The sequence below is a fragment of the Euprymna scolopes genome, chromosome 7 (genome assembly GCF_053919585.1).
Source record: "Euprymna scolopes isolate OS-2025 chromosome 7, ASM5391958v1, whole genome shotgun sequence".
In the NCBI taxonomy this organism is placed as follows: Eukaryota; Metazoa; Mollusca; class Cephalopoda; order Sepiida; family Sepiolidae; genus Euprymna; species Euprymna scolopes.
This window is the reverse complement of record NC_136488.1, coordinates 20,073,347-20,098,078: the sequence shown is the minus strand read 5'-3', so window position 1 is coordinate 20,098,078 and position 24,732 is coordinate 20,073,347. Positions and strand designations below refer to the sequence as shown.

Here is a 24,732-nt window from a genome sequence, read left to right as displayed (position 1 = left end):
TTGCTTCATAAGTTCATTCCGTTCTCGTTTCCACATAAAACAAAGTCATATTGTTGGGGAGAAAAATAATGACATAGAAAAAAAATGTCAGCATTCTGGGTTCTGTTAGCAGAAAAGAGAAAATCATAATGAGGTCCAGGAATTTTTTATGGAAATTGAATATGCTAATTCTCACTTGTTACTATTTGTCACAACCAATCATAAACTGCTTTCTTTTATAAAAGACCATTACCGTTTAATTCATGATTCCAATGGTGAATTGCTTCTTAGGCTGATATGCCATTGTGTGTTGTTTCTTGTTTTATTTTATTTCAGTCAAAATTCTCAAAAATCAAAGTTCCCCCTTCCTGGGGCAAACACTTGATCTCTATATAAGATATTCAATATTTTAATTAAAGTTTTACTTTTCTTCTCAAATACTGAGTTAGTAAAGAATTTGAAAACATTATTTCCCTCTCCCCAACTGACCATTTGAATATGTTATATTATTTCTTTCTTTTGTCCTTACTGCATTCCAGAACAAGAATTCATCTAGTCTGGTGGAGTATCCAGCTACATGGTATTACTTTACGTAATATCACTTGAAGAAAGTGTATCATTCTTCATAAAAGTGAGGGTTAGCCATACAGAGGAGATCGTATTTGGGCCGTGAATATTGTGATTTGAATATTTAGTCAGGGTTTACCTGTAGAAAAAAGTATCCTCATGCCAGGTTGTCCTGAAAAACTTCTTTACAGAGAGACCTTAGATACTTGAGGATAATGAGGCATTCAAGTTCTCTTCAGTAAAGTTTAATTGTGATTTATGAATTTTTCTTTCTTCCCTTTTTTTTTCATTTGAATATTTGACTTTAAATTTCTAATTTCGTTTTTGTCAGCTTATAACCCAAAACTTTGGATGAGCTATTTGCATCCTCTTAATTTTTAGTATTTTTTCTTTTCATTCAAATCATAATAGACATAACTGTTTTTTTCTTATCCATTAATTCTGAACTATAACAGGGCCCACAATGATGGACGCAATCACAGGTTTGATCTGAGGAAAGGCCAATTTTACAGAGCTCTTTGTGCAGGGTGTCAGCAAATTTCATCATCAAACTTCCTCAGCGAATTCCTACAATCTACAAATTACAAAAGGACAGGTGTCTGATTGAAGAAACATCAGGTTCAATTGGGATTTTTTAAAATTATTTTTACAGCATCTTGTGACTGGCTGCTTGGTTGAAACTGGCCTCTCCAACATCCTATCTAGTCCAAGTAAGGGCCAAAATGGAGTACTGCAAATCATGTGACGATTGTGATGATATGAAAACGACACCTGGCTGGTGAGGGATGAGAACGTACATTGGATGGAGAGAAATAATATGAGAATAATTTGATGAATGTGCACTGTGTGTCTTGAAGATTTGATGACCTCAGAGGAAGATAAAATTTGAACAGTATAGGAAGATGCATGCAGAACAGGGGATTTGTTGTTATAGTAACGTTAAAAGAATGGATAAGTGTTCTTAAGTAGCAAGGTCAGTTGGCAGAAGCAGGCCAAAGAAACATGGGAGAAAGTGACAAGAATGGATTTAAGAGAAAGAGGGATAAATAAAGACCTGGTCAGAAATCGATTATTTGAGCATAAATTTCTAAAATCTGTCCAATATATGTCAGAATATAAAATGCATGTTAAATGGAATATGATGACAATGACAATCATTTGTGTGATTAAAGAATATAGAAAACAAAACTTTACAGAAACAAACTAACTGTTCCCCATAACCCATTGGATCACAATTCATAAACTGTGATGTATCTTTTAAGACATTCTAAAAATAATAAATCTCTTTACTTTTATATTATTATTATTTACTTGCTAGGAGACCTCACGGGCTATCACCAGTGATCGCTTACTGACATTAACCTGTGGTGTTCCCTGGAATCCTCAGATTTTCAGTGTTCTCCATCTCCTTCAATAACCATTGCAAATGATTTTGCATTATTGCAACAGCTCCTTGCAATAGATTTCTGGCTTGAAATGCTGATTGACATTCTCTGGGGTTTCAGTAGCAAAAAATCTCTTAAAGGTTCCAGTGGAGGTCTGGTTAGTGCTTCCCCTCCTCAGTCCTTCCATCCTCTTAAACCTCTCATGATCATTTTGTGATGCCAACTTAGGCCATCATCACCAATATTTTTTAAGGGTGTGTGTGACGTTCTCTTTTGTAATAATGTTCTTTCTATTGTTTTTGTTTTGAGTAGCAGAACGTATTATTATACATGTACTCACTAGGAGTTCTCACACAGGCTATCATCAGATATTACTCACTGACAACAATTGGTGGTGTTCCTTGGAATCTGAGTGACAATAAGCCTTTTTAGATTTCCAGCATCATCAGCAGCATTATCACCGAAAGAAAACTTTGGTCATCATCATCATCATCATCATCATCATCATCATCATCATCATCATCCTATAGTAATTGTTATTGGGAAAGTTGATCTACTTATTTTATGAATGAATGGACTTCCCTATTTCAGGAATACATGAACTTACCAATTTCAGGAATTAATGAACTTGTCCATTTCAGGAATTAATGGACTTACCGATTTCAAGAATTAGTGGACTTACCCATTTCAGGAATTAGTGGACTTACCCACTACATGATTTAATGGACCTACCTATTTCAGGAATTAATAGATTTTTTTTCTTTGTTTTTTTTTTTTTACATGGGGGTCTCCACTTATCAAGGTCCGAAGGCCACTCAGGGATAAGGGTTATTGCGTGTACAGTAATCAATGAGATAGTATTGTAGTAATCATTAGTATTGGGGGTTTTGACAGAGTGTCTTACTTAAGGGGGCAGTTTGTCAGGAGTTTGTTTATGTTGGACTTGAAGACGTCCAAGTTGTAGTCAGGTGGGAAACAGACAAGTGGCAGAGAGTTCCACTGGCGTGCAGTTCTAAGAAAGAAGCTTTGCTCATGGAATCTACGTTTTGATTTAGGCACAGATAAAGAGTGGGGAAAATTATTGACAGTAGTTTCAGCCAGACGGGTGTTTCTCGTGAAAGATTGGTGAGGGGGATGACGGATCGGAGCTCAGACGAGCACCTGCCATGGAAAGAACGATGAAACAAAGACATGCTCACAATGTCTCTTCTGCGGGAGAGAGGTTGCAGGGAAGAGAAAAGGGCATCCCGCATTAAACCACAAAGTCTATTTTGTACTCTGTCAATGCAGGATAGGCTGTTTTTAGCAGCTCCTGCCAGATGTGGCAGCACTACTCCATCCTTGGACATACTTGGCTTTTATAAAGATATAGAATTGCATCACCCACTACATGAAATAATGGACTTACCCATTTCAAGACTTAATGGACTTACCCATCATATGAATTAATGGACTTATCCATTCCAGGAATAAATAGACTTACCCATTTTAGGAATAAGCGAACTTATCCACTACATGAATTAATAAATGTATCCATTTCAGAAATGAATGGAATGACTCAAATTGAGTAAGTTTATTGCTTAATTCCTAAGGCATCCTGACTGGAAATGCTGATGGGGTTGTTTAGACAAATTTTATAAGGCCAGAATGCTCCTCCTTTAGGGGCGGTAACTTGACTCACCTCACCTCCTGATCATATGTCACATATTCCTGCAGTGGAAAAGAAATAATACTGCCATTTGTTACAGTTATGGCCTCAGAATCATGATGTGTACTTCGGTAACATAGTTTTGTTAAAGCAGTTTTTGTTAATTATACCACTGTGTTGATTATCATGAGTTTGCAAAGCCAGAACACTTGCGATAAGAGATTCAAGACTTACATTGCCACAACATTAGCAACAAGAGATTTGAAACTTACATACATTCTCAAAAAACTGGCGATGAGGGATTCAAAACTTACATTGCCACAACATTAACAACAAGAGATTTGAAACTTACATACATTCTCAAAAAACTGGCGATGAGGGTTTCAAAACTTACATTGCCACAACATTAGCAACAAGAGATTTGAAACTTACATACAGTCTCAAAAAACTGGCGATGAGGGTTTCAAAACTTATATTGCCACAACATTAGCAACAAGAGATTTGAAACTTACATACATTCTCAAAAAACTGGCGATGAGGGTTTCAAAACTTACATTGCCACAACATTAGCAACAAGAGATTTGAAACTTACATACAGTCTCAAAAAACTGGCGATGAGGGTTTCAAAACTTACATTGCCACAACATTAGCAACAAGAGATTTGAAACTTACATACATTCTCAAAAAACTGGCGATGAGGGTTTCAAAACTTACATTGCCACAACATTAGCAACAAGAGATTTGAAACTTACATACATTCTCAAAAAACTGGCGATGAGGGTTTCAAAACTTACATTGCCACAACATTAGCAACAAGAGATTTGAAACTGACATACAGTCTCAAAAAACTGGCGATGAGGGTTTCAAAACTTACATTGCCATAACATTAGCAACAAGAGATTTGAAACTTACATACAGTCTCAAAAAACTGGCGACGAGGGATTCAAAACTTACATTGCCACAAAACTGGCGATGAGGAATTCAAGACTTATATTACCACAGTTGTAATGATCCATCCTTTCCTGTTTACTCATTTAATTGTGAAATCTTTTCCTACCAATCACATATTTATTTCTTTGAAATAAATGCTATCTTTATATTTTGCTGCACACACTGTGTTTGTCATTTTTTTTGTAGTTTTTTCTGTTTCTTTTTCTTAGTTATAAGACTAATCATCTATGACTAGCAGTTGTAGTGTCTCCCCCTACTGCGACTTGTGCATCACAAACACGTCTTTTTCAAAGGGTAGGTGTAAGTAATGCAAACCAATCAATCAAACCAGGACAAATAACTTTGTGTGGAAAAAACACTCTTTCTCACATTAAACTAACACACCAGACTTTAAGAATTGGCGGAGATTAATTTAAATACAGTTAAGTAGTACATGAGTTAGTTTTAACCATAAAAGTTTCAGCCTGTAATTTACCCCAATTGCTTGTTTGATAGGACTATTAACTATGAGATCCCTGCTCAGAAATACATTCAGAGGTTTTTCACCAAAAACTCCAAAGTCATTGTTGAGATGGCTTTTTCTCTGTTGACTGAAGTATGGTCCAAATGGTCATGTGCAGTTCTAGAAGGTTCACCCAACCAGAATTTTCTCTCTTCACCCTTGGAGAAGTGATTAGTTTATTGTTAATCACCTGAGGCATCCTAACCGGGGAATGCTGACAGAACTACATACAGTGTTGCGCTTCCTCTAGGGTGCAAGCTTTTTGAATCTCACCTTCCCAACCTTGTGTCACATCTTCTTGCCGTGGGAAGGAGATAAACATATCCTCAGCCAATAAGAGTATTTCCCCACCAGCATCCAACAACTTGCATTGGTATTCTATATTTGCAAGGCCAGCTACGAGTTGGCATTCGTTGGAACACTGAACAGTAAAATTGCAAAACCTTGCTTGAGACTGAAGCTTTGCTAAAACCTGCGCGGGACTCTCCCCTTCTTGCTGTCTTGTATCGTGGAATCTATGTCTATGCACCTCGTGATGTAGACCTTTCACTACAATGAGTCATATATGCCATGAGAACTGTTCTTCTGTGGCTATATTGAAAGTTTTGGGTCCTACTAGTTCAGACAAAAGTTTGTTTACCTCGTTCGAGTAAGCCGTTCTTAATTCGCTGCAGATTTCCATGGGGTCGGTTAAACTGTACATTTGTTTGGACTGGGTCCATTTGTCTATGTCTTCGATCACAGATTTGTCTGTTTTTTTTTAGTGTGGGGTCAGTTTGACATATTTACCTTGCCAGCGTGAAGCTCATTGTTTTCTTTCTGTAAATTTAACAACTGCTGAACTAGTTGCACGTCATTGTGTTGTCCTGATGCCATTACTATTCCAATTTCAGTAAGAAAATAATCTGGTAGAAATAAATCCCGACGAAATGAATCCTGTTCGTAGTGTCATGTACAGTTGACTTAAAAGTCTCCTGAGTCTGAGACTAGTGCTGAATTTATAACACTGCGTTACGACATGTGTTCCACTTTTTCCTGACCCATCTCATCAATCCTTCCCATTCTCTACAATCTGCATTTGTCTTCTTTCTTTGTCACTACTGTATTTTTGTCGATATCTCTTTTTATAGTTACAAGGCTGATAACCGAGGTGACTGGCCTCGGCAATATTAGCAAAAATATAAATTATAAATATATACACATATCCAACTTTATATATATGCACCCCTAAATGTTAAAATGTATTAAAAAAAAAAAAAAATGATAATAATAATAATAATAATAATTATAATAATAATAAACAATATAACCCTCTTGATCACCGTGTTACCTAGAATATATATTCCAAAATTCATAATGATCTGTTCAAGAGTTTAAGAGATTACCATGCACATAGAACCGGGGTGTTATGTTCTTTGATTTTCTTTTAGGTAAACGTCATCGTTGCAAAGAGGAAAATATGTATGCAATCAAAGGGGGTGTGTTTACTGGCATGAATACATCTCTACTGAGCGGTTGTACACTTCATTTTCATAGGGCGTAAAAGGATAAAAATAGTGGCACTTGCTGCAAAAAAAAAATATGAATGATTCTTTCCTTTGGTCAGTGGAATGCAAATAACCAATATATATATATATATATATATATATATATATATATATATATATATATATATATATATATATATATATATATATATACTAGAAAAAAAAAATATATATATGTATATATATATATATATATATATATATACTAGGAAAAAAAATATATATATATACTAGAAAATGTACCTGACATTGCCTGGTATTACGCGTAATATTAAATTCCTTAAAAAAAATTAAGTAAAAAGAATACGGAAAGAAACTGAGACATGTGCATGCGAGTATTGTTTTTTCTAAATAGTTTATGTCTTGTAAGTAAAACAAAAAATATTCAAGCTGAGATTGAAATCAAAATCTAAAGATAATGAGTCAAGTACGATAACCATTAGACCAGCTTGACACGATCTTTAAAAAGTGTTTACAAACCTACTTATTCTTAACATAATGTGAACGATTTGCACATGCGTAGTCGTGAAACAATTGACAAACAAAAATCTAGTAACCCATAAATACCAATTTTTAAATTTTGGCCCCTTAGCAGCCCTTTTTTCTGAATGAAAACCAATTAAAAAAAGTTTCCTACATGTCTGAATACTTTATATACAAAATTTCAAGGCTGTAGATAAAAATTTGTTGAGTATATAGGTTGAGAAATGTCCTCACATACCCTCATTCACATTCATATATATATATATTAGACATTAAGTGGAGATTATAGATAGATATATAAATACCCGTTCACATACACCTTTCATGATAAAGCTAGAACCCAGAATTAGATAGAATCGAGCATGGCCCATATGGTTGGGTCGTCAGTATTGCACGCTTCATGAGTGCAACGACCTGGGTTCGCGCCTATGTCGGAGCATGTCACTGATGAGATGCAGTACATCGAAACCCACTTTGGGTCCGGCGTTGTCTGTTGTCGATGCAATTGCTCGATTCAATCTAATTATGGGTTCTAGCTTTTTCGTGAAAGGTTTATGTGAACGGGTATTTATATATCTATCTATCTATCTATCTATATATATATATATATATATATATATATATATATATATATATATATGTGAATGACAAAAAGTGTATATTCCAAATTTCATGATGTTGTTCATCTTGTCATTTATTTCTTTCAGCATGTTAAAATGTTAATTTTTTGACAGTATCTGTATCGTAATGCAGAACCATTCATATAATTATTATGCCAGTTGTTGAATATTTTCCTCCTTGACTTATCAGAAGAATACAAACTCTTTTCGGATTTATGTAATCATGCTAATATTCTTTTATTGCGAACATTCTCCTGTCATTTCAAAGAACCTACTCTTGATTTTACATGCCGGGTCTTTCTGCTTGTGCGGCGATAAGAATTCTCAAATGCGCTTGTGATGTTAGGTTGTATAAGACCTTAACTTTGGTCTAAATTGCTTGTCCTTTCTTTCATTGGATTTTTTGGATTATTTATTATCGATACTTATCAAAGGCATTCCAATACAAAACCTATCTAAGGACACGCCAGGCACATGAAGTACATTTGAGTGAAATTTTTAAAAAATCGGTCTAGCTATTTTTTGTCCATAGGAAATGAACTCGCATACACACACACACACACACACACACGCACACACGCACACACACACACACACACACACACACACACACACACACACACACACACACACACAGAGTTCCTTTTATATAATAGATAGATAGATAGATAGATAGATTTTCAAAGACACTTGATGTTTGAATATTTTTGACTTTTATTGTATAAAATACTCAATTCCAATTTGATATTTTCATCAACTCATGATCAATTACAAAAACATTTTGCTCATTAATAAGTTAAAATTTTTTATTTTTTTTATTTTTTATTTGTTACCTGTAACGTAACCAAAAATTGTTCTGTAAAGTTTTCAAATTAATATTTGCCAATAATTTCTGTGAAAATCCATGGATTACAGGTCTTTTTCATAATTTATTTGTTGTTGAAGCATTTGATTATAATGAACTTGTAAATTATGTAACTTTACTATTGTTTTATTACACACACACACACACACACACACACACACACACACACACACACACACACACACACACACACACACACACACCAGTTATTATAGGTTAGCACATATAAAAGGGCTTATGGAGAAGAACCTGAAATCCTACCTAACTAATATCCCTGGTGAACCAAGTGCAAAAGAGATCCAAACAATTGCACTTAAGGAAACAACGAGCTCTCGGTTGGTTTCCATGGAAAAAAAACGGGCAATGTTGGCAGCTAGCTTGGCTGCCCCATACCCAACGTTACAATCTTCAAAGGAAGAAAATTAAACACACACACACACACACACACACACACACACACACACACACACACACACACACACAATGGTTGTATCGTTGTAGTTTCCTAGATGTAAATCCAATGAAACTCTGGTGTTTATCAAAAAGTGCTCAATGACAAGAAGAGCATAATTATAGTTTGTCTATTGATACAAACATTATTGGCTACATATGTGTATACATGTTTCAGCTAGAGCTGCAGCTGCAGTAGCTGCACCTCATTTAGAGATCCAGAGATGAGGCCTGATGAGACTGAATCTGTAAATAAGGTGCAGATGAAAAATGTATTCACATATGTAGCCAATAATGTTTTTATAAATAAGCACACACACACACACACGCACGCACACGCACACACACACACGCACGCACGCACGCACGCACGGACACACACATACATAGTATAAATTAGCATTTATTTTAACAATGGAATAACCTATTATAAGGAATTCGAACTATACAACTATTAAATAATAAAAATGACCGCCTTTGATGTGATATTATGCAACAGATTCCTGTCCCGTTTGTTTTAGTTATAAATAGCACGTGTTTGCTTAATCGGATATAATGACCGCTCCCCGGCAAAGTGTAAGGTTCTATCAATATAACAGACGCTCCCCGGAGAGTCAAAACAAACATGGCCGAGGACTACTTGCTGCATGTGAGTGTCTTTAACAACGAGGTGTCTCGTGTCGCCCAACTCTTACGAACACACGATGTCAACCAAAAGGACATGTACGGTAAGCAAGGAAGAGAAACGAAACCTTTTCTCGGACATTTTGATTTCGATTCCATTTCTTTTTCGAAGCCGGAGAAAAAAAAAAAAAAAGAGTCGTGAAAACGCCTCCTCCTACCATGACAACCGCCCTTCTCTTACTACCCTCTTACGTACTTGTTTTATTTTTCTTTTTTAAATGTTTATCGAAAAAACCCAACCGACATCCTCTTTGGATTAAAGAAAAACAAATTTCATTTTTAAGGAAGAAAAATAATTCGATTTATTTCCATCCTCGTCTTCTGGCGATCTATGGCTTCATAGTAAATACATTTATTCTCTTTTGGCTTTTTATTCTCCATGGAAATAGATTTATTGTCAGTATCTTAATTTTTTTATTTTTATTTATTTACACTTTTATATTAAACTTGTGTGACCACTTCTTGTAACTGTGTTTCTTGTCTCTACCTGACTTGCACTTTAGTTTTTATTAGTTACTGTTAATAAAAATGCAATAGCGTGAATACTAATACTTGGTAGCAGTCCTATTAACAAAAATCGTTTCATTACTGGATTAAATCCACCGAAATGCATCTCAATTTCTTTGTAAACAAGTCAGCCATTTTAATCTCTTGTTAAAAGTAAAAAAAAAAAAAATGATTAAAAAAAAAAAATTATTTCCACTTTACTTCCGGTTTTTATTTTTATTTTTTAATTTTTGTTACGGTATCTTTTGTTTATTAAATTATTAGGTGAATCTACAGGATAAAGTAAAGGAAACCGCCTCCTGACGAGTTTCTCTAAATAATAACGTTATTTAGAATGTCTTTCTTAACATGGGAAGAAGTATCCGGAAGTGAAGTGGAAACAGTAATCGTAAAGATAACCAAAGCATAAATTACTTAGCAACTCTTCGAAATTTTAAATGAATTTAGAAACATTTAAACTGTTAAATGGAAAGTCATTTCCGGCTTATTAAAAAGACTGGGGGGTCGTTTTACATCCAGTAATTTTATAAACAAAAAGGAAGATAATATAATATTAACGACGATTATGGTTTTATAAGCATTTGATTCAAACAACACCGAAAGAATTTACTTTAAATAAACCCTATTTTAATAAGAAATAAATAAAATACATAGTAAAAACAACAAATTAAAGTAAAAACAAAAAACAAACAAACTTGGAAATTCTGGCTAACGACAGCTATTAAAACACACACACAAACAAAAGGTTTAGTGTGAATTGTTAACAGTAATAAATGACGCTATTGTTTAATAATTGTTTTGTTTTAGTTCTTGATGAAACTGTAGCTACTTAATTCCAGTTGACCTCTTTAATTCTAATTTCACATTAAAACTTGATACCTAATTTTGGTTAAAGGACAACAAAAAGAAAAATAAATAAAAACAAAACAATAAACACTTGTTTCTGTTGTTGGCAACTAAAAACAAAAACAAGTTCATTGTGATATTTCTGATCCTTTTTTTTTTTTTTTTTTTTTACATTAAAAATTTGGTTATTCGGAATTTTAATCTATTGTTCTAAGGGAGGTTACTCTATTTGGTGTTTAAGAAAGTCGACAGATCAACTTAAAATTTTTTTTTTTTTTTTAATTAAAGCAAAAACAGTACTTACTTGTCATGTCGAAAGTCCTAATATATCCAAAAATCAACTATTGTGTGTTTAGTAAAAAAAAAAAAAAAAAGGTATTTTTATACGACCTACCCAAGCAATCCCAACCATCTCGTGTTAAGAACGGCTTTCGAGGTTGGGGTGTGTGTTTATTCCGAAAGCCGTTCTTAACATGAGGAGGTTGGGGCGTTTATAATACGCTGGGTGGGGCTGGGGCACGTCACAATATCTTCAAGGTGTGGTAACATCTAAGAAAAATACTATTTCATCTAATTTGCTGTAAAAATTACTTTTAAATATAAATTTTCTAATCGATGAATTTTCGTAATTTTTGGATATATCTATTTTCGACATAACATGTAAGTACCTTTTGTTTTTGCTTAAAACAAAATATTAAATCGATCTGTCGACTTTATCTTGAGTGACAAGCACTCTCTAATTTGCTAAAGTAGTTGAGAAAAAAAAAAAAATTTTTTTTCATGTAATTACTCGAATGTTTTTCAGAAAAAATACTGTCGTCGTATTTCAATTTTATTAATGTTATAAAACTTTCTTGCATTCAATAAAGTAATCATTTTTACAATTCTTACTAAAATAGAATTACCTCCCTTAGAACAATACGTTAAAATTCCGAATAACCAAAAATGTTTATCATCAGCAAATTATCAAGATTTTTATTCTTTCTGGCAATAATGCTGACCTGATATGTTGAATTTTAGCTGACATCAACAGAGCAACAGCAACAGCAACACTCCCTTAATGTTATTCCACCCACTGCAGGAACTGTGAACCAAACCACTCAGGGTCAGAAAATGGAATTGAGAAGTCATTGTCCCCGAGGAGGGGCACTCTGACCCGCAATAATACCTGGGCAGCCCCGTTGGTTTTCCCCGATAAGCGCGTCTCTGGCGATTAGCAATAAACTAACCCCTTCTCAAAGAGAGAAAGCAAAGCCTGGGAGGGTGGATACTGGATCTCCTAGAACTGCGCAGAATCAGCATTATTGCAATGCACCGCAATCAATAGGGAACAGTCCCTATTTAAAGGACAGAATAAAACTCCTTTGTTTAGCCTACTTAATAATATACATGCAGTCTGGCATCGCTTGTGCCTCCTTCAAGGGAAGCTGGTTCAACCCGTCCAAGACTGTTGGCATAATACTACTTAATAATAAAACTTCCCTTCATAATGTTCGTTCTGCGAGGAAAGATTGTCATCTTCAAAAAAAATAAATAAATAAAATTGTTAAATTTGTAGATTACCATTCTCAGCTATCCCCTCCCGAATGAGATTCTACTTCAAGCGATTAAGTTTGAACAACCTTAAAAGGACCCCACCCCACCTCACCCCTTCGATTTTAGAGCGAGGGATCAATGTTGCAACGGTGCTTCCCGCGATTTCCCCGAAGCTACTCGGATGTGCCTAATAGATGACTAGAAAAATCGTAGGTACCTCCAACGCGCGCCACAGTTTTACCCCCCCCCACCTATACGTAAACACCATGTAACTTTAATTTAATATTAACATCCTAACTTTTTTACCATTTTAAAAGAAAAAAAAACTTCAAATAAACTAATATTTTTTAAAATTTTTTGACAGCATACAAAAAAAAAAAAATGAAAATGCGAGACAAAAATCGTGTTTACATTATCGACGCTTTAGAACAACTGTGACGTTTTTTTTAAGCCGTGCCCATATTTTTAAAAATTTAACAAAAATCAAATAGTCATATTTTCCTGAAATTTTCGATATTTATTCATTATTAAATAAACCTGCATATTAAAAGTAGGTTTCATTAAATATATCGTTTTTTTTCCTTTTTTTTTTTTTAATTTAAAAAAAAAATTTTATTAGGTGGTCTGCCCCAGCCCCACCCCCATATTTCAGGTTATCCTCGCTTTTTAAGGCAGTAAACTAATTTTTTTAACACTAAGTCCAAGTGGCAATGTCGTAAAACCATACTATAAAAGTACCCCTCCCCACTAAAAAAGAAAAAACAAAACAAAAAAAACCCAAAAAAAAACCAAAAAAAAAAACCGCACAGAATTTATCTCGCATAGCAAAAATAAGACATTAACGCTAGAAGTGCCCGGAAATAGATTTTGCGTTAAATTTATATGCGAAACTGATTCTCCCTCCCTCAAGTTTTACAAGGTGTTCACGTGTAATCGTCTAAAAATAGGATCTCATTTTTGAAGGGGTTGATTTTGCAACCCTTCAGAATTAAATATAGTTCTGCTTGATCTTGGTGGGAATTTGCTTTCTTCTGGATATTAGTTTTGAAAAGTCGTCTTACCCCCCCCCCCTGCTTACTAGGTATTGCTGATGTGTCGAATCACGTAGATTTTCCACCCCTTTAGTGCCCCCCCTTTTTTTTATAGAGCTGAACCATGAAAGTATCCTTCGACATTTTTTTTCTTTAAAAGCAACTGCACTTGCGGATTTCATAGTTATTAAATAGAAGGCCTTAATTCTCTTTTCCTTTTAATTTTATTAATACTGGAGTTTCATGCCCCCTTTCTTAAAAAAATAAACAAAAGACGCAAATAACTCGTTAAGCCACAGCTCATCTGCTCGTTAAGAAGTTTAAACTTTCTATTCTTTTTATTCGTCGAATAAACAAAACCCGGCAGTATGTTTATCTGTCGACTTCCATTACAGCAAAGTTAGCTATTAAGTTCGTAAGGAGCGGAGGGGGGGGGATCCAGCTCTCCCTAAAGGGGAATCACTCTGGATAGGTTTGAAGTTTGTGATTGAACCTGCCGGCATTCCCCGGTATGTGTCTCAGGCGACTGGCAATAAACTTGGAAATAATGTCTGGGAGGATGGTTCCTCTATGATCGAACACACAGGGCCTTTGTACCAGATTATTTAATAAAGCGCCAAAGCGGTCTGGGGTTGAAAATCGTCAGCCGAAGCCGCTTAGATGCTACTAAATAACAGAACCCTATTATCGCAGCAGCACGCCCCCCCCCCCACCGCACCTGTACATGCATTTCCCTTTTGTCTTTCTGTTTTCGTTGTCAACTAGCAGGGTTATTCAGCATTGTTCTGATTGGGAGGTGAGGGAGGGGACATAGCATGCAACAGTAAAGTAACGAATTAAGACGGTCGCTGTTCTTTATTCTTTGTCTGAATTACATTCTAATGAGAAAGGCGAAAGGATAATCGATCTTTTAGAACTATCCGGTAAAATAATATTGTCTTACTAGCACAAACATTCTGTATATTGTAGTTAAGAAACATTTATTAAAAACTATGTCCAAAAGGCGTAAGAAATTTATCAGAGTTTTTGCAAATGAGGATTCGTTATGTGGACTATTGTTCACAGCCAAGATGAGAATAGTATTGAGTGCGATCGTTTGTTTTATTTGACGGCATATCAACCCTTTTGGGGTCATTAGTGCTAAAGCTGGCCATTTTGGTAATAGTTTTTGTGTTTCAAGTTAGATATTTATATCTTCAAATATTTATTCATAGTGTTTGGCTTGTTTTACGGCATATCAACCTTTTACGGGGTTATTTAGTGCAGAATTTGTTCATTGTGAAAAAAGTTTCTATGCTTCAAGTTCTTTATATCTTAAAATATTAATTCATAGTTTGGTTTGGTTGTTTTTTTTTATAGTGGGATTTGTTTTTTAATTAGGAAAAACAGAACAATAGCATTAATGTTTAGTGCATTTTAAATCTGGAAGCCAGTAGGGAAGTGGAAGGAGAAAGAAAAAGAGGAGGAGGAGTGATTGTTTTTGTGATTAAGTTTTGCAAAGTGAAATAAACTTTAATGTACGGTGCATTTGAGTAATGAAACCGATATCTTTACACAGCCTGATCTGGTAGCACCGGAATAGCAGTTCAAAAATTCTAATCAATACCTCCAAATTATAATAGCAATTGCAACACTCATCAGGTTAGGATATTTACCTGCATCCCACTGTAGTAATATTAGACAGACAGACAATTTATGTTGTGATATTTACCCCTCCTTCCAAAGGAGACACTTTGGGTGGGTGCAAAATCTGTTGTGATCGGACATGTCAACATTATCTGAAATGCAAATCTTCAGCTTATGACGAGCATATTTTTCTACACTTTATTTTTGTTACACACACACACACACACACACACACACACACACACACACACACACACACACATTAAAATAACCTATGTCCATTACATTTTAATGATTTACATTAAAAATATATTGTTCAAATTTAAAACTGAATATAAATTCACCTCCCATATTTTCTCATCGAAATCGGTGAAATCACCCATTTTTTAATCAAATTAATTGCCTGCTCTAGTTTGTACACCGAATAAATCTTCATATGCCTCTCCGCAGTGACTTAGTCCGCAATACAGTGCACTCTACATTGCACTGTAGAGAATCTACTGTTGATTTTATAAATTTATTTTTATATAATGACTAGAATCAAAGTTTAAAATGCAAGTATCATGGTTCATTTGTGCTATAAACTGAAACATTCATTTCGAATGCATCCCTGTCATATAAAAAATCTTATTTGATATGTTGGGCCTTTCTACTTGCGTGGTGATAAAACTTATCAAATGCACTTCTGATGTTAGACATAAGACGTTGACTTTAGTCAAAATTGTCTGTTCCTTCTTTCATTGAATTTTTTTGATTATTAATACTAATCGGACATTCAGATACAAAACCATCCAAGAACACTGTCCGGTGCATAAGTACATTTGTGTGAAATTTCAGGAAAGTTGTCCCAGCTGTTTAGGAGTCTATATGAAACTCTCTCTCTGTCTCACATACACAAAGTTCATTTTATATAATAGTATATTATTTTCCAAATATTTGTGTGATTAACTTGTAACATTCTGTCAGAGTTAAGGTGCGACGTGGTTTTTCATGACAACGACTATGGTCATCAAAGTATGTGCAAGAATATCTTAGTCATTTATTTCTGCTTTTATCAAGTGATGGCAGGCAGCAAATAAATAACAGCATACAAACTAATGAAAATAAAACGACCAATACAAGAAAAACTTTGTACATTTAGTTGATTACATTCGTTGCAATACCTCAACTCTGGCAGGTGCCTCTTCTTCCTTGTAGACCATCTTTATTGTTCTCTTTTTTTATCTCCAGTTAATCTCTACCTCACCTTATTTTTCTAATTTATTTTTATTCTAAAGTATTACATCCCCATTACTCTCTTTCGCTTGCTAAGTTCTAATAAAATGAAACTTATTTGTAATTATGATTTGGGAAGTTATAAGGAACACAGGCAGAGGCAGGTGTTCTTGTCTGTTGATTTCATAACGGTTTGTAAAAATTTAAGTAATTTTCATCCAACTTTTGATATTTCCTGAATTCAAAACAAATTATTTAAATGTGCCTCGTTATATTATGTAGTTTTTCACATGCATTCATCTGGAAAGTTTGTTTCATGCAATGTGACTTCCTTTGAACACATCTTTAAAAAAAATATATGTAAAACATGTTAATATGCTTTTTGACTTGCATAGAAATAGATTTGCATAAAAATTTCCATAATCTTATGTGACCTTTCATGCAAGTACACAGTATATTCAAGTTTTATTTTTAATACTAGAATAACCATAAATTAATGGATCTATATTATATATATTTTTTTTTAATCATTAAAACTATATTCTCTTAACTTTGACATTGGTTGATGATCATATTATAAAAATATTTAAAAAAAAAAATGATGTCATAAAGGATAAATAGTACCTTTTTTAAAGCTCATTTTATGATATCCATTTTCAAATAAATAAATAAATATATATATATATATATATATATATATATATATTAGGTATTATTTTTTTGTGATCATAATCATTTGTTTTTATCCACTTGTCCCTCTCTGTACACGGTAAAAGCCAACGAGTCTCGTTATGTGCTAATATTTTGTTTACTGAAATTGTTCCAACAAAATCTTTGATTCATTGGCCGATTTATTGGTGTATCAAAACTTTGTAACTGCAAAATTTTATTTTGCTTTATAAAATGAAAAAAAAATATATTTAAAAAATGAATTTCTTTATGTTCTAATATATTTTAGTTATTTTTAACCAATAATTTCTAGTGTTCGCAAATGGAATTGAAAGAAAATTTCAATGTTGCCTTTAGATTCTATGAAAAATGTAAATCTTATTGAAATTTATTTGAATGTTTTTATGATTAAAAATATTGATTTCTATAAAATACAAACATCGACTTTGTGTGCGTGTGTGTAATATATATATATATATATATATATATATATACACACACACACACTAGCTGGATGCCTGGCATTGCCCAGTCGCTTATACATGATGCTTTAATTTATGTAGATTGCGTATGTATTATAGAATCAATCCTCTACGGAATATTATATATTACAAGGAATAATTTGCCCGGTGGACTAATTCGAAAAAAAAAAAAAAAATGATAATGTTGTTCATCAAATTCCGTCTGTGTTTGTTTACAACATCACATTGACTGATATTTGGGCTTGACAATCTTAAAAATAGTCTTTCTTCTCTTATAGATAAAAAAGAATTTTTACAGGGGACTATTTTACGCTACACTGGTCAAGGTTACACCGGTGTAATGTAAATTATTCCCCTGTAAAAATTCTTTCTTATCTATAAGAGAAAAAAGGCTGTTTTTAAGATTGGATTATTTTTTTTATTTTCAATACTCATCGGAACACTGCCAAATATATAAATTACCTTTGTGTGAAATTTACAAAAGATAGACTCGGCCGTTTCAAAACCTCCGAGGAACTCTCTCTCACACACGAATATGTTAGATTAACATTTAAAAAAAAAAAAAATTCACTGCCCTCCTTTCCACAAAGTAATTTCTTTACCTACATATGCATCTATATTTATCTATTCCTAAGGTTTTGTGTTTCTGACATGCAGTTATCTAATCTTTATGCTATTTCACTTCCAATGTTTTTATCTGACTAAAATGTGATATAAAGTTAATTTTATTATGGAGGTCTAGATAATTTGCATTTCCATCATATTGTACCATTTTCATAAAACGACAAGTTTGCATATTGTATGTTTTGTGATTGTATACTTGTTTCTTCTCACTTACATACATAGCTCGTATTCGTTCTCGTTCATAAAGCATCACTTGAGAGCAATCAAGAAAACAATATAATGTCTTTATACATGCACGGGTACTGTTTTTTTTTTATTTGATTGTTGCTTTTCTTTGTCTTTTCATGTGTAGGCTATGATCCTCTTGTAGTTGTTGACTGTGTAGCTAGACGAAAATAACTACTTGTGCATGAAACAAAATAGAAACTTTGAGTTTTCAAAAGTTTTATTTATAGAGTTAACTCATTGAGAGAGACTGCCTAGCTAAAGTTAATTCCTTAACTTATTTTTCTAACTTGGGGATTGAGAGATGCAGATTGACAGAATCTCGAGGTAACATTTACTTAAGTTATCTCTGCATTGCTGGACGCGTCTAATCTGTATAATTTCTTGAATAAGACCATCTGGAAACTTTGTTCTCTCGCTTGAACAAGTGTCATATTAAATTATGTCGAAGGAGTCTAACCTTTAACCTCTGCTTCAATCACGCCACGTGCGGGTGTGTACATTTTTTTTGCCACTGGATTATCTTTACATGTACTAATGTGACCCTTGCCAAAATTCACTCTAGCTAACTCTATCATTACTAACTGGCATAGGGTCGGAATATATAACAATATTCGTTTGCAAGTGACAGACAATCCAGTCAACCTCCTTTTTGGAAGTACTGTCTGGAAAAAAAGCCTTCTGGGGTTTTGCCAAAATGTGTGGAAAAGAAGACATCTTTAAAAAAAAAAATGACCATAGTTTTTATGCAAAGTGACCACTAGAACCAACATGAGTGTTAATTTTTTTTTAACTAATGTTCCATGTTTAATGACTGGAACGTTGAAGCATTTATGTACTTTATACAAAGTAGATCTTGTATTGACTTTCGACATCCTCATAATGCTTGCTTCACTTATTTTGTTCTTTAGCAATGTTTCTGATAAAGGGGGAAGAATTGCTGTTTTTCTGGGTCGGAATCTATTCATACAAAACTTATGGCTTGGTTTTGACTTCAGTTTTTTTTTTTTTTTTAAGCTTCATGCATTGTCTAGAGCGATTTCCATAAAAAAATTGTAAACATAAGTTTAAATTTTGACAATTTCATTAATCTGGTAGTGTCAAGGTATTGGCAAACTTCTAGTCTGTGTTCACATATTTTTCTGAGATGTATCTTGAACCCATATCAAATTAAGTTGGGATGATATTGTTTCATGGCATGGGTAACTAAGTCTGTCTAGTAGGTATCTTCATCTGTGTTTCGTTGTAAACACACAGTTGTACAAGATCAAATTCCTATAGAAATGCATGCGTGTGATTTTACAACAAAATTTTACTGACGACACAGCACACATTTAACGGTTCATAGATTTATTGATTTTTTTTTAATTAAAAATTTTTTTTTTTTTTTTTTTATATATAGTTCCCTGATCAAGATCATTTCAAACCAATATTTGTTAATTGAACAACATTAAAGAACTTCCAACTACCTTCCTTCTGGAAAAAGGGCCGACCATTATTTGTTCAATTCTATCCATTTTGTCTCCTCTCTAATTATACAGCACAAAGAAAAAATCCTGCATGGTTTGCAAAATGGAAAAATCTCATTTTATGAAACTTTTTGTTAAAATATACTAAGCTTGTCATGATACCAGTATGTTCATTTTCATGCAGTACTTGCATGAAACTCAACTCTATACTACTTTTGATATGACGGAAGGAAATCCTCTATCATCTTATAAGTTTTATGCAGTAAACCCTTGAAAGCAGACATGAAGAAGTATAAGAATGATAAAGAGAACTGAAAGTGAAATCAGCACAGTTCAGCAGTTATGTCAAAATCCGGTCAGGAGAAAAAAAGTCAAACTAAAGCAACAAGTACCCCCCCCTCCCCCCAAAAAATGAAGAAAAAAAATTTCGAATTGTAAACTATTTAGCATTGTACGCAATGTCTAATATATTTTTGTAATCTAATTTTATACCACTTAAGAATGGAATTATAAATAATTTATGGTGTATCATTTTAAAAAATTATAAATAATTTATGATATGTCATTTTAAAAAATTATAAATAATTTATGATATGTCATTTTAAAAAATTATAAATAATTTATGGTGTGTCATTTTAAGAAATTATAAATAATTTATGGTGTGTCATTTTAAAAAATTATATATAATTTGATGTGTCATTTTAAAAATTCTAAATAATTTATGGTGTGTCATTTTAAAAATTCTAAATAATTTATGGTGTGTCATTTTAAAAATTCTAAATAATTTATGGTGTGTCATTTTATAATTTATGGTGTGTCATTTTAAAAATTCTAAATAATTTATGGTGTGTCATTTTAAAAATTCTAAATAATTTATGGTGTGTCATTTTAAAAATTCTAAATAATTTATGGTGTGTCATTTTAAGAATGATGAATAATTTATGGTGTGTCATTTTAAGAATGATGAATAATTTATGGTGTGTCATTTTAAGAATGATGAATAATTTATGGTGTGTCATTTTAAGAATGATGAATAATTTATGGTGTGTCATTTTAAGAATGATGAATAATTTATGGTGTGTCATTTTAAGAATGATGAATAATTTATGGTGTGTCATTTTAAGAATGATGAATAATTTATGGTGTGTCATTTTAAGAATGATGAATAATTTATGGTGTGTCATTTTAAGAATGATGAATAATTTATGGTGTGTCATTTTAAGAATGATGAATAATTTATGGTGTGTCATTTTAAGAATGATGAATAATTTATGGTGTGTCATTTTAAGAATGATGAATAATTTATGGTGTGTCATTTTAAGAATGATGAATAATTTATGGTGTGTCATTTTAAGAATGATGAATAATTTATGGTGTGTCATTTTAAGAATGATGAATAATTTATGGTGTGTCATTTTAAGAATGATGAATAATTTATGGTGTGTCATTTTAAGAATGATGAATAATTTATGGTGTGTCATTTTAAGAATGATGAATAATTTATGGTGTGTCATTTTAAGAATGATGAATAATTTATGGTGTGTCATTTTAAGAATGATGAATAATTTATGGTGTGTCATTTTAAGAATGATGAATAATTTATGGTGTGTCATTTTAAGAATGATGAATAATTTATGGTGTGTCATTTTAAGAATGATGAATAATTTATGGTGTGTCATTTTAAGAATGATGAATAATTTATGGTGTGTCATTTTAAGAATGATGAATAATTTATGGTGTGTCATTTTAAGAATGATGAATAATTTATGGTGTGTCATTTTAAGAATGATGAATAATTTATGGTGTGTCATTTTAAGAATGATGAATAATTTATGGTGTGTCATTTTAAGAATGATGAATAATTTATGGTGTGTCATTTTAAGAATGATGAATAATTTATGGTGTGTCATTTTAAGAATGATGAATAATTTATGGTGTGTCATTTTAAGAATGATGAATAATTTATGGTGTGTCATTTTAAGAATGATGAATAATTTATGGTGTGTCATTTTAAGAATGATGAATAATTTATGGTGTGTCATTTTAAGAATGATGAATAATTTATGGTGTGTCATTTTAAGAATGATGAATAATTTATGGTGTGTCATTTTAAGAATGATGAATAATTTATGGTGTGTCATTTTAAGAATGATGAATAATTTATGGTGTGTCATTTTAAGAATGATGAATAATTTATGGTGTGTCATTTTAAGAATGATGAATAATTTATGGTGTGTCATTTTAAGAATGATGAATAATTTATGGTGTGTCATTTTAAGAATGATGAATAATTTATGGTGTGTCATTTTAAGAATGATGAATAATTTATGGTGTGTCATTTTAAGAATGATGAATAATTTATGGTGTGTCATTTTAAGAATGATGAATAATTTATGGTGTGTCATTTTAAGAATGATGAATAATTTATGGTGTGTCATTTTAAGAATGATGAATAATTTATGGTGTGTCATTTTAAGAATGATGAATAATTTATGGTGTGTCATTTTAAGAATGATGAATAATTTATGGTGTGTCATTTTAAGAATGATGAATAATTTATGGTGTGTCATTTTAAGAATGATGAATAATTTATGGTGTGTCATTTTAAGAATGATGAATAATTTATGGTGTGTCATTTTAAGAATGATGAATAATTTATGGTGTGTCATTTTAAGAATGATGAATAATTTATGGTGTGTCATTTTAAGAATGATGAATAATTTATGGTGTGTCATTTTAAGAATGATGAATAATTTATGGTGTGTCATTTTAAGAATGATGAATAATTTATGGTGTGTCATTTTAAGAATGATGAATAATTTATGGTGAATAGCTTACGGTGCTTCATCTTTGAATGGTGAATAGCTTACGGTGCTTCATCTTTGAATGGTGAATAGCTTACGGTGCTTCATCTTTGAATGGTGAATAGCTTACGGTGCTTCATCTTTGAATGGTGAATAGCTTACGGTGCTTCATCTTTGAATGGTGAATAGCTTACGGTGCTTCATCTTTGAATGGTGAATAGCTTACGGTGCTTCATCTTTGAATGGTGAATAGCTTACGGTGCTTCATCTTTGAATGGTGAATAGCTTACGGTGCTTCATCTTTGAATGGTGAATAGCTTACGGTGCGTCATCTTTGAATGGTGAATAGCTTACGGTGCGTCATCTTTGAATGGTGAATAGCTTACGGTGCTTCATCTTTGAATGGTGAATAGCTTACGGTGCTTCATCTTTGAATGGTGAATAGCTTACGGTGCTTCATCTTTGAATGGTGAATAGCTTACGGTGCGTCATCTTTGAATGGTGAATAGCTTACGGTGCGTCATCTTTGAATGGTGAATAGCTTACGGTGCTTCATCTTTGAATGGTGAATAGCTTACGGTGCTTCATCTTCGAACGGTGAATAGCTTACGGTGCTTCATCTTCGAACGGTGAATAGCTTACGGTGCGTCATCTTCGAACGGTGAATAGCTTACGGTGCGTCCTCTTCGAACGGTGAATAGCTTACGGTGCGTCCTCTTCGAACGGTGAATAGCTTACGGTGCGTCCTCTTCGAGCGGTGAATAGCTTACGGTGCGTCCTCTTCGAGCGGTGAATAGCTTACGGTGCGTCCTCTTCGAGCGGTGAATAGCGTACGGTGCGTCCTCTTCGAGCGGTGAATAGCGTACGGTGCGTCCTCTTCGAGCGGTGAATAGCGTACGGTGCGTCCTCTTCGAGCGGTGAATAGCGTACGGTGCGTCCTCTTCGAGCGGTGAATAGCGTACGGTGCGTCCTCTTCGAGCGGTGAATAGCGTACGGTGCGTCCTCTTCGAGCGGTGAATAGCGTACGGTGCGTCCTCTTCGAGCGGTGAATAGCGTACGGTGCGTCCTCTTCGAGCGGTGAATAGCGTACGGTGCGTCCTCTTCGAGCGGTGAATAGCGTACGGTGCGTCCTCTTCGAGCGGTGAATAGCGTACGGTGCGTCCTCTTCGAGCGGTGAATAGCGTACGGTGCGTCCTCTTCGAGCGGTGAATAGCGTACGGTGCGTCCTCTTCGAGCGGTGAATAGCGTACGGTGCGTCCTCTTCGAGCGGTGAATAGCGTACGGTGCGTCCTCTTCGAGCGGTGAATAGCGTACGGTGCGTCCTCTTCGAGCGGTGAATAGCGTACGGTGCGTCCTCTTCGAACGGTGAATAGCTTACGGTGCGTCCTCTTCGAACGGTGAATAGCTTACGGTGCGTCCTCTTCGAACGGTGAATAGCTTACGGTGCGTCCTCTTCGAACGGTGAATAGCTTACGGTGCGTCATCTTCGAACGGTGAATAATTTATCATGTATCCTTGTTGAATTATAAACGTACTCGTCATGGAACAAAGATGTCATATTCCAAAAATCTTGTAAATTTATCTTCAAGAAAATCAAATTTTATGACAATGTGAAACATAGTTTATTTATTTATTTATTTTTTAATCGGCCATGTTGAATAAATAAGAGGGCGACAACTATCAAAATCTTAATCAACCTTATAATGGATACATTTAATATTAAAATCGTAAAAAAATTGTAAGTTTTTTATTTTTTTATTTTTTATTTATTTTTTTTATTATTTCCTTAGTTATAAAATAAACTCCTTCATCAATTTTTGTGATATTTTAAATATGACATCTTTAGTCAGTGACGAGTAAGCACATCAAAAGTTTTTTTTGTAATTTTGCTTTTTTAAATAAATATAATTCTAAATAAGTATAATTCTAAATAAACACACAAATTTCTTTTTGGAATCCATGATACCGTTGTTTTGCAGAATTATGAATATAAAAATAGCCACCGAATAATTCGATC

At 33.4% G+C, this 24,732-nt stretch overlaps 1 protein-coding gene across 1 annotated transcript in view; it reads left to right on the top strand.

Annotated features, from left to right (window-relative positions):
- Nucleotides 1-9,398: 9,398 nt before the first annotated feature.
- LOC145279623 (ankyrin repeat domain-containing protein 13C-like) overlaps nt 9,399-24,732 on the top strand; it is a 219,796-nt gene continuing 204,462 nt past the window's right edge. The window contains exon 1 of the mRNA XM_080130834.1: nt 9,399-9,725. Within this exon, the coding sequence (XP_079986960.1) occupies nt 9,623-9,725 (103 nt within the window). The 5' untranslated portion in view covers nt 9,399-9,622. The remainder of the gene's footprint in view (nt 9,726-24,732) is intronic.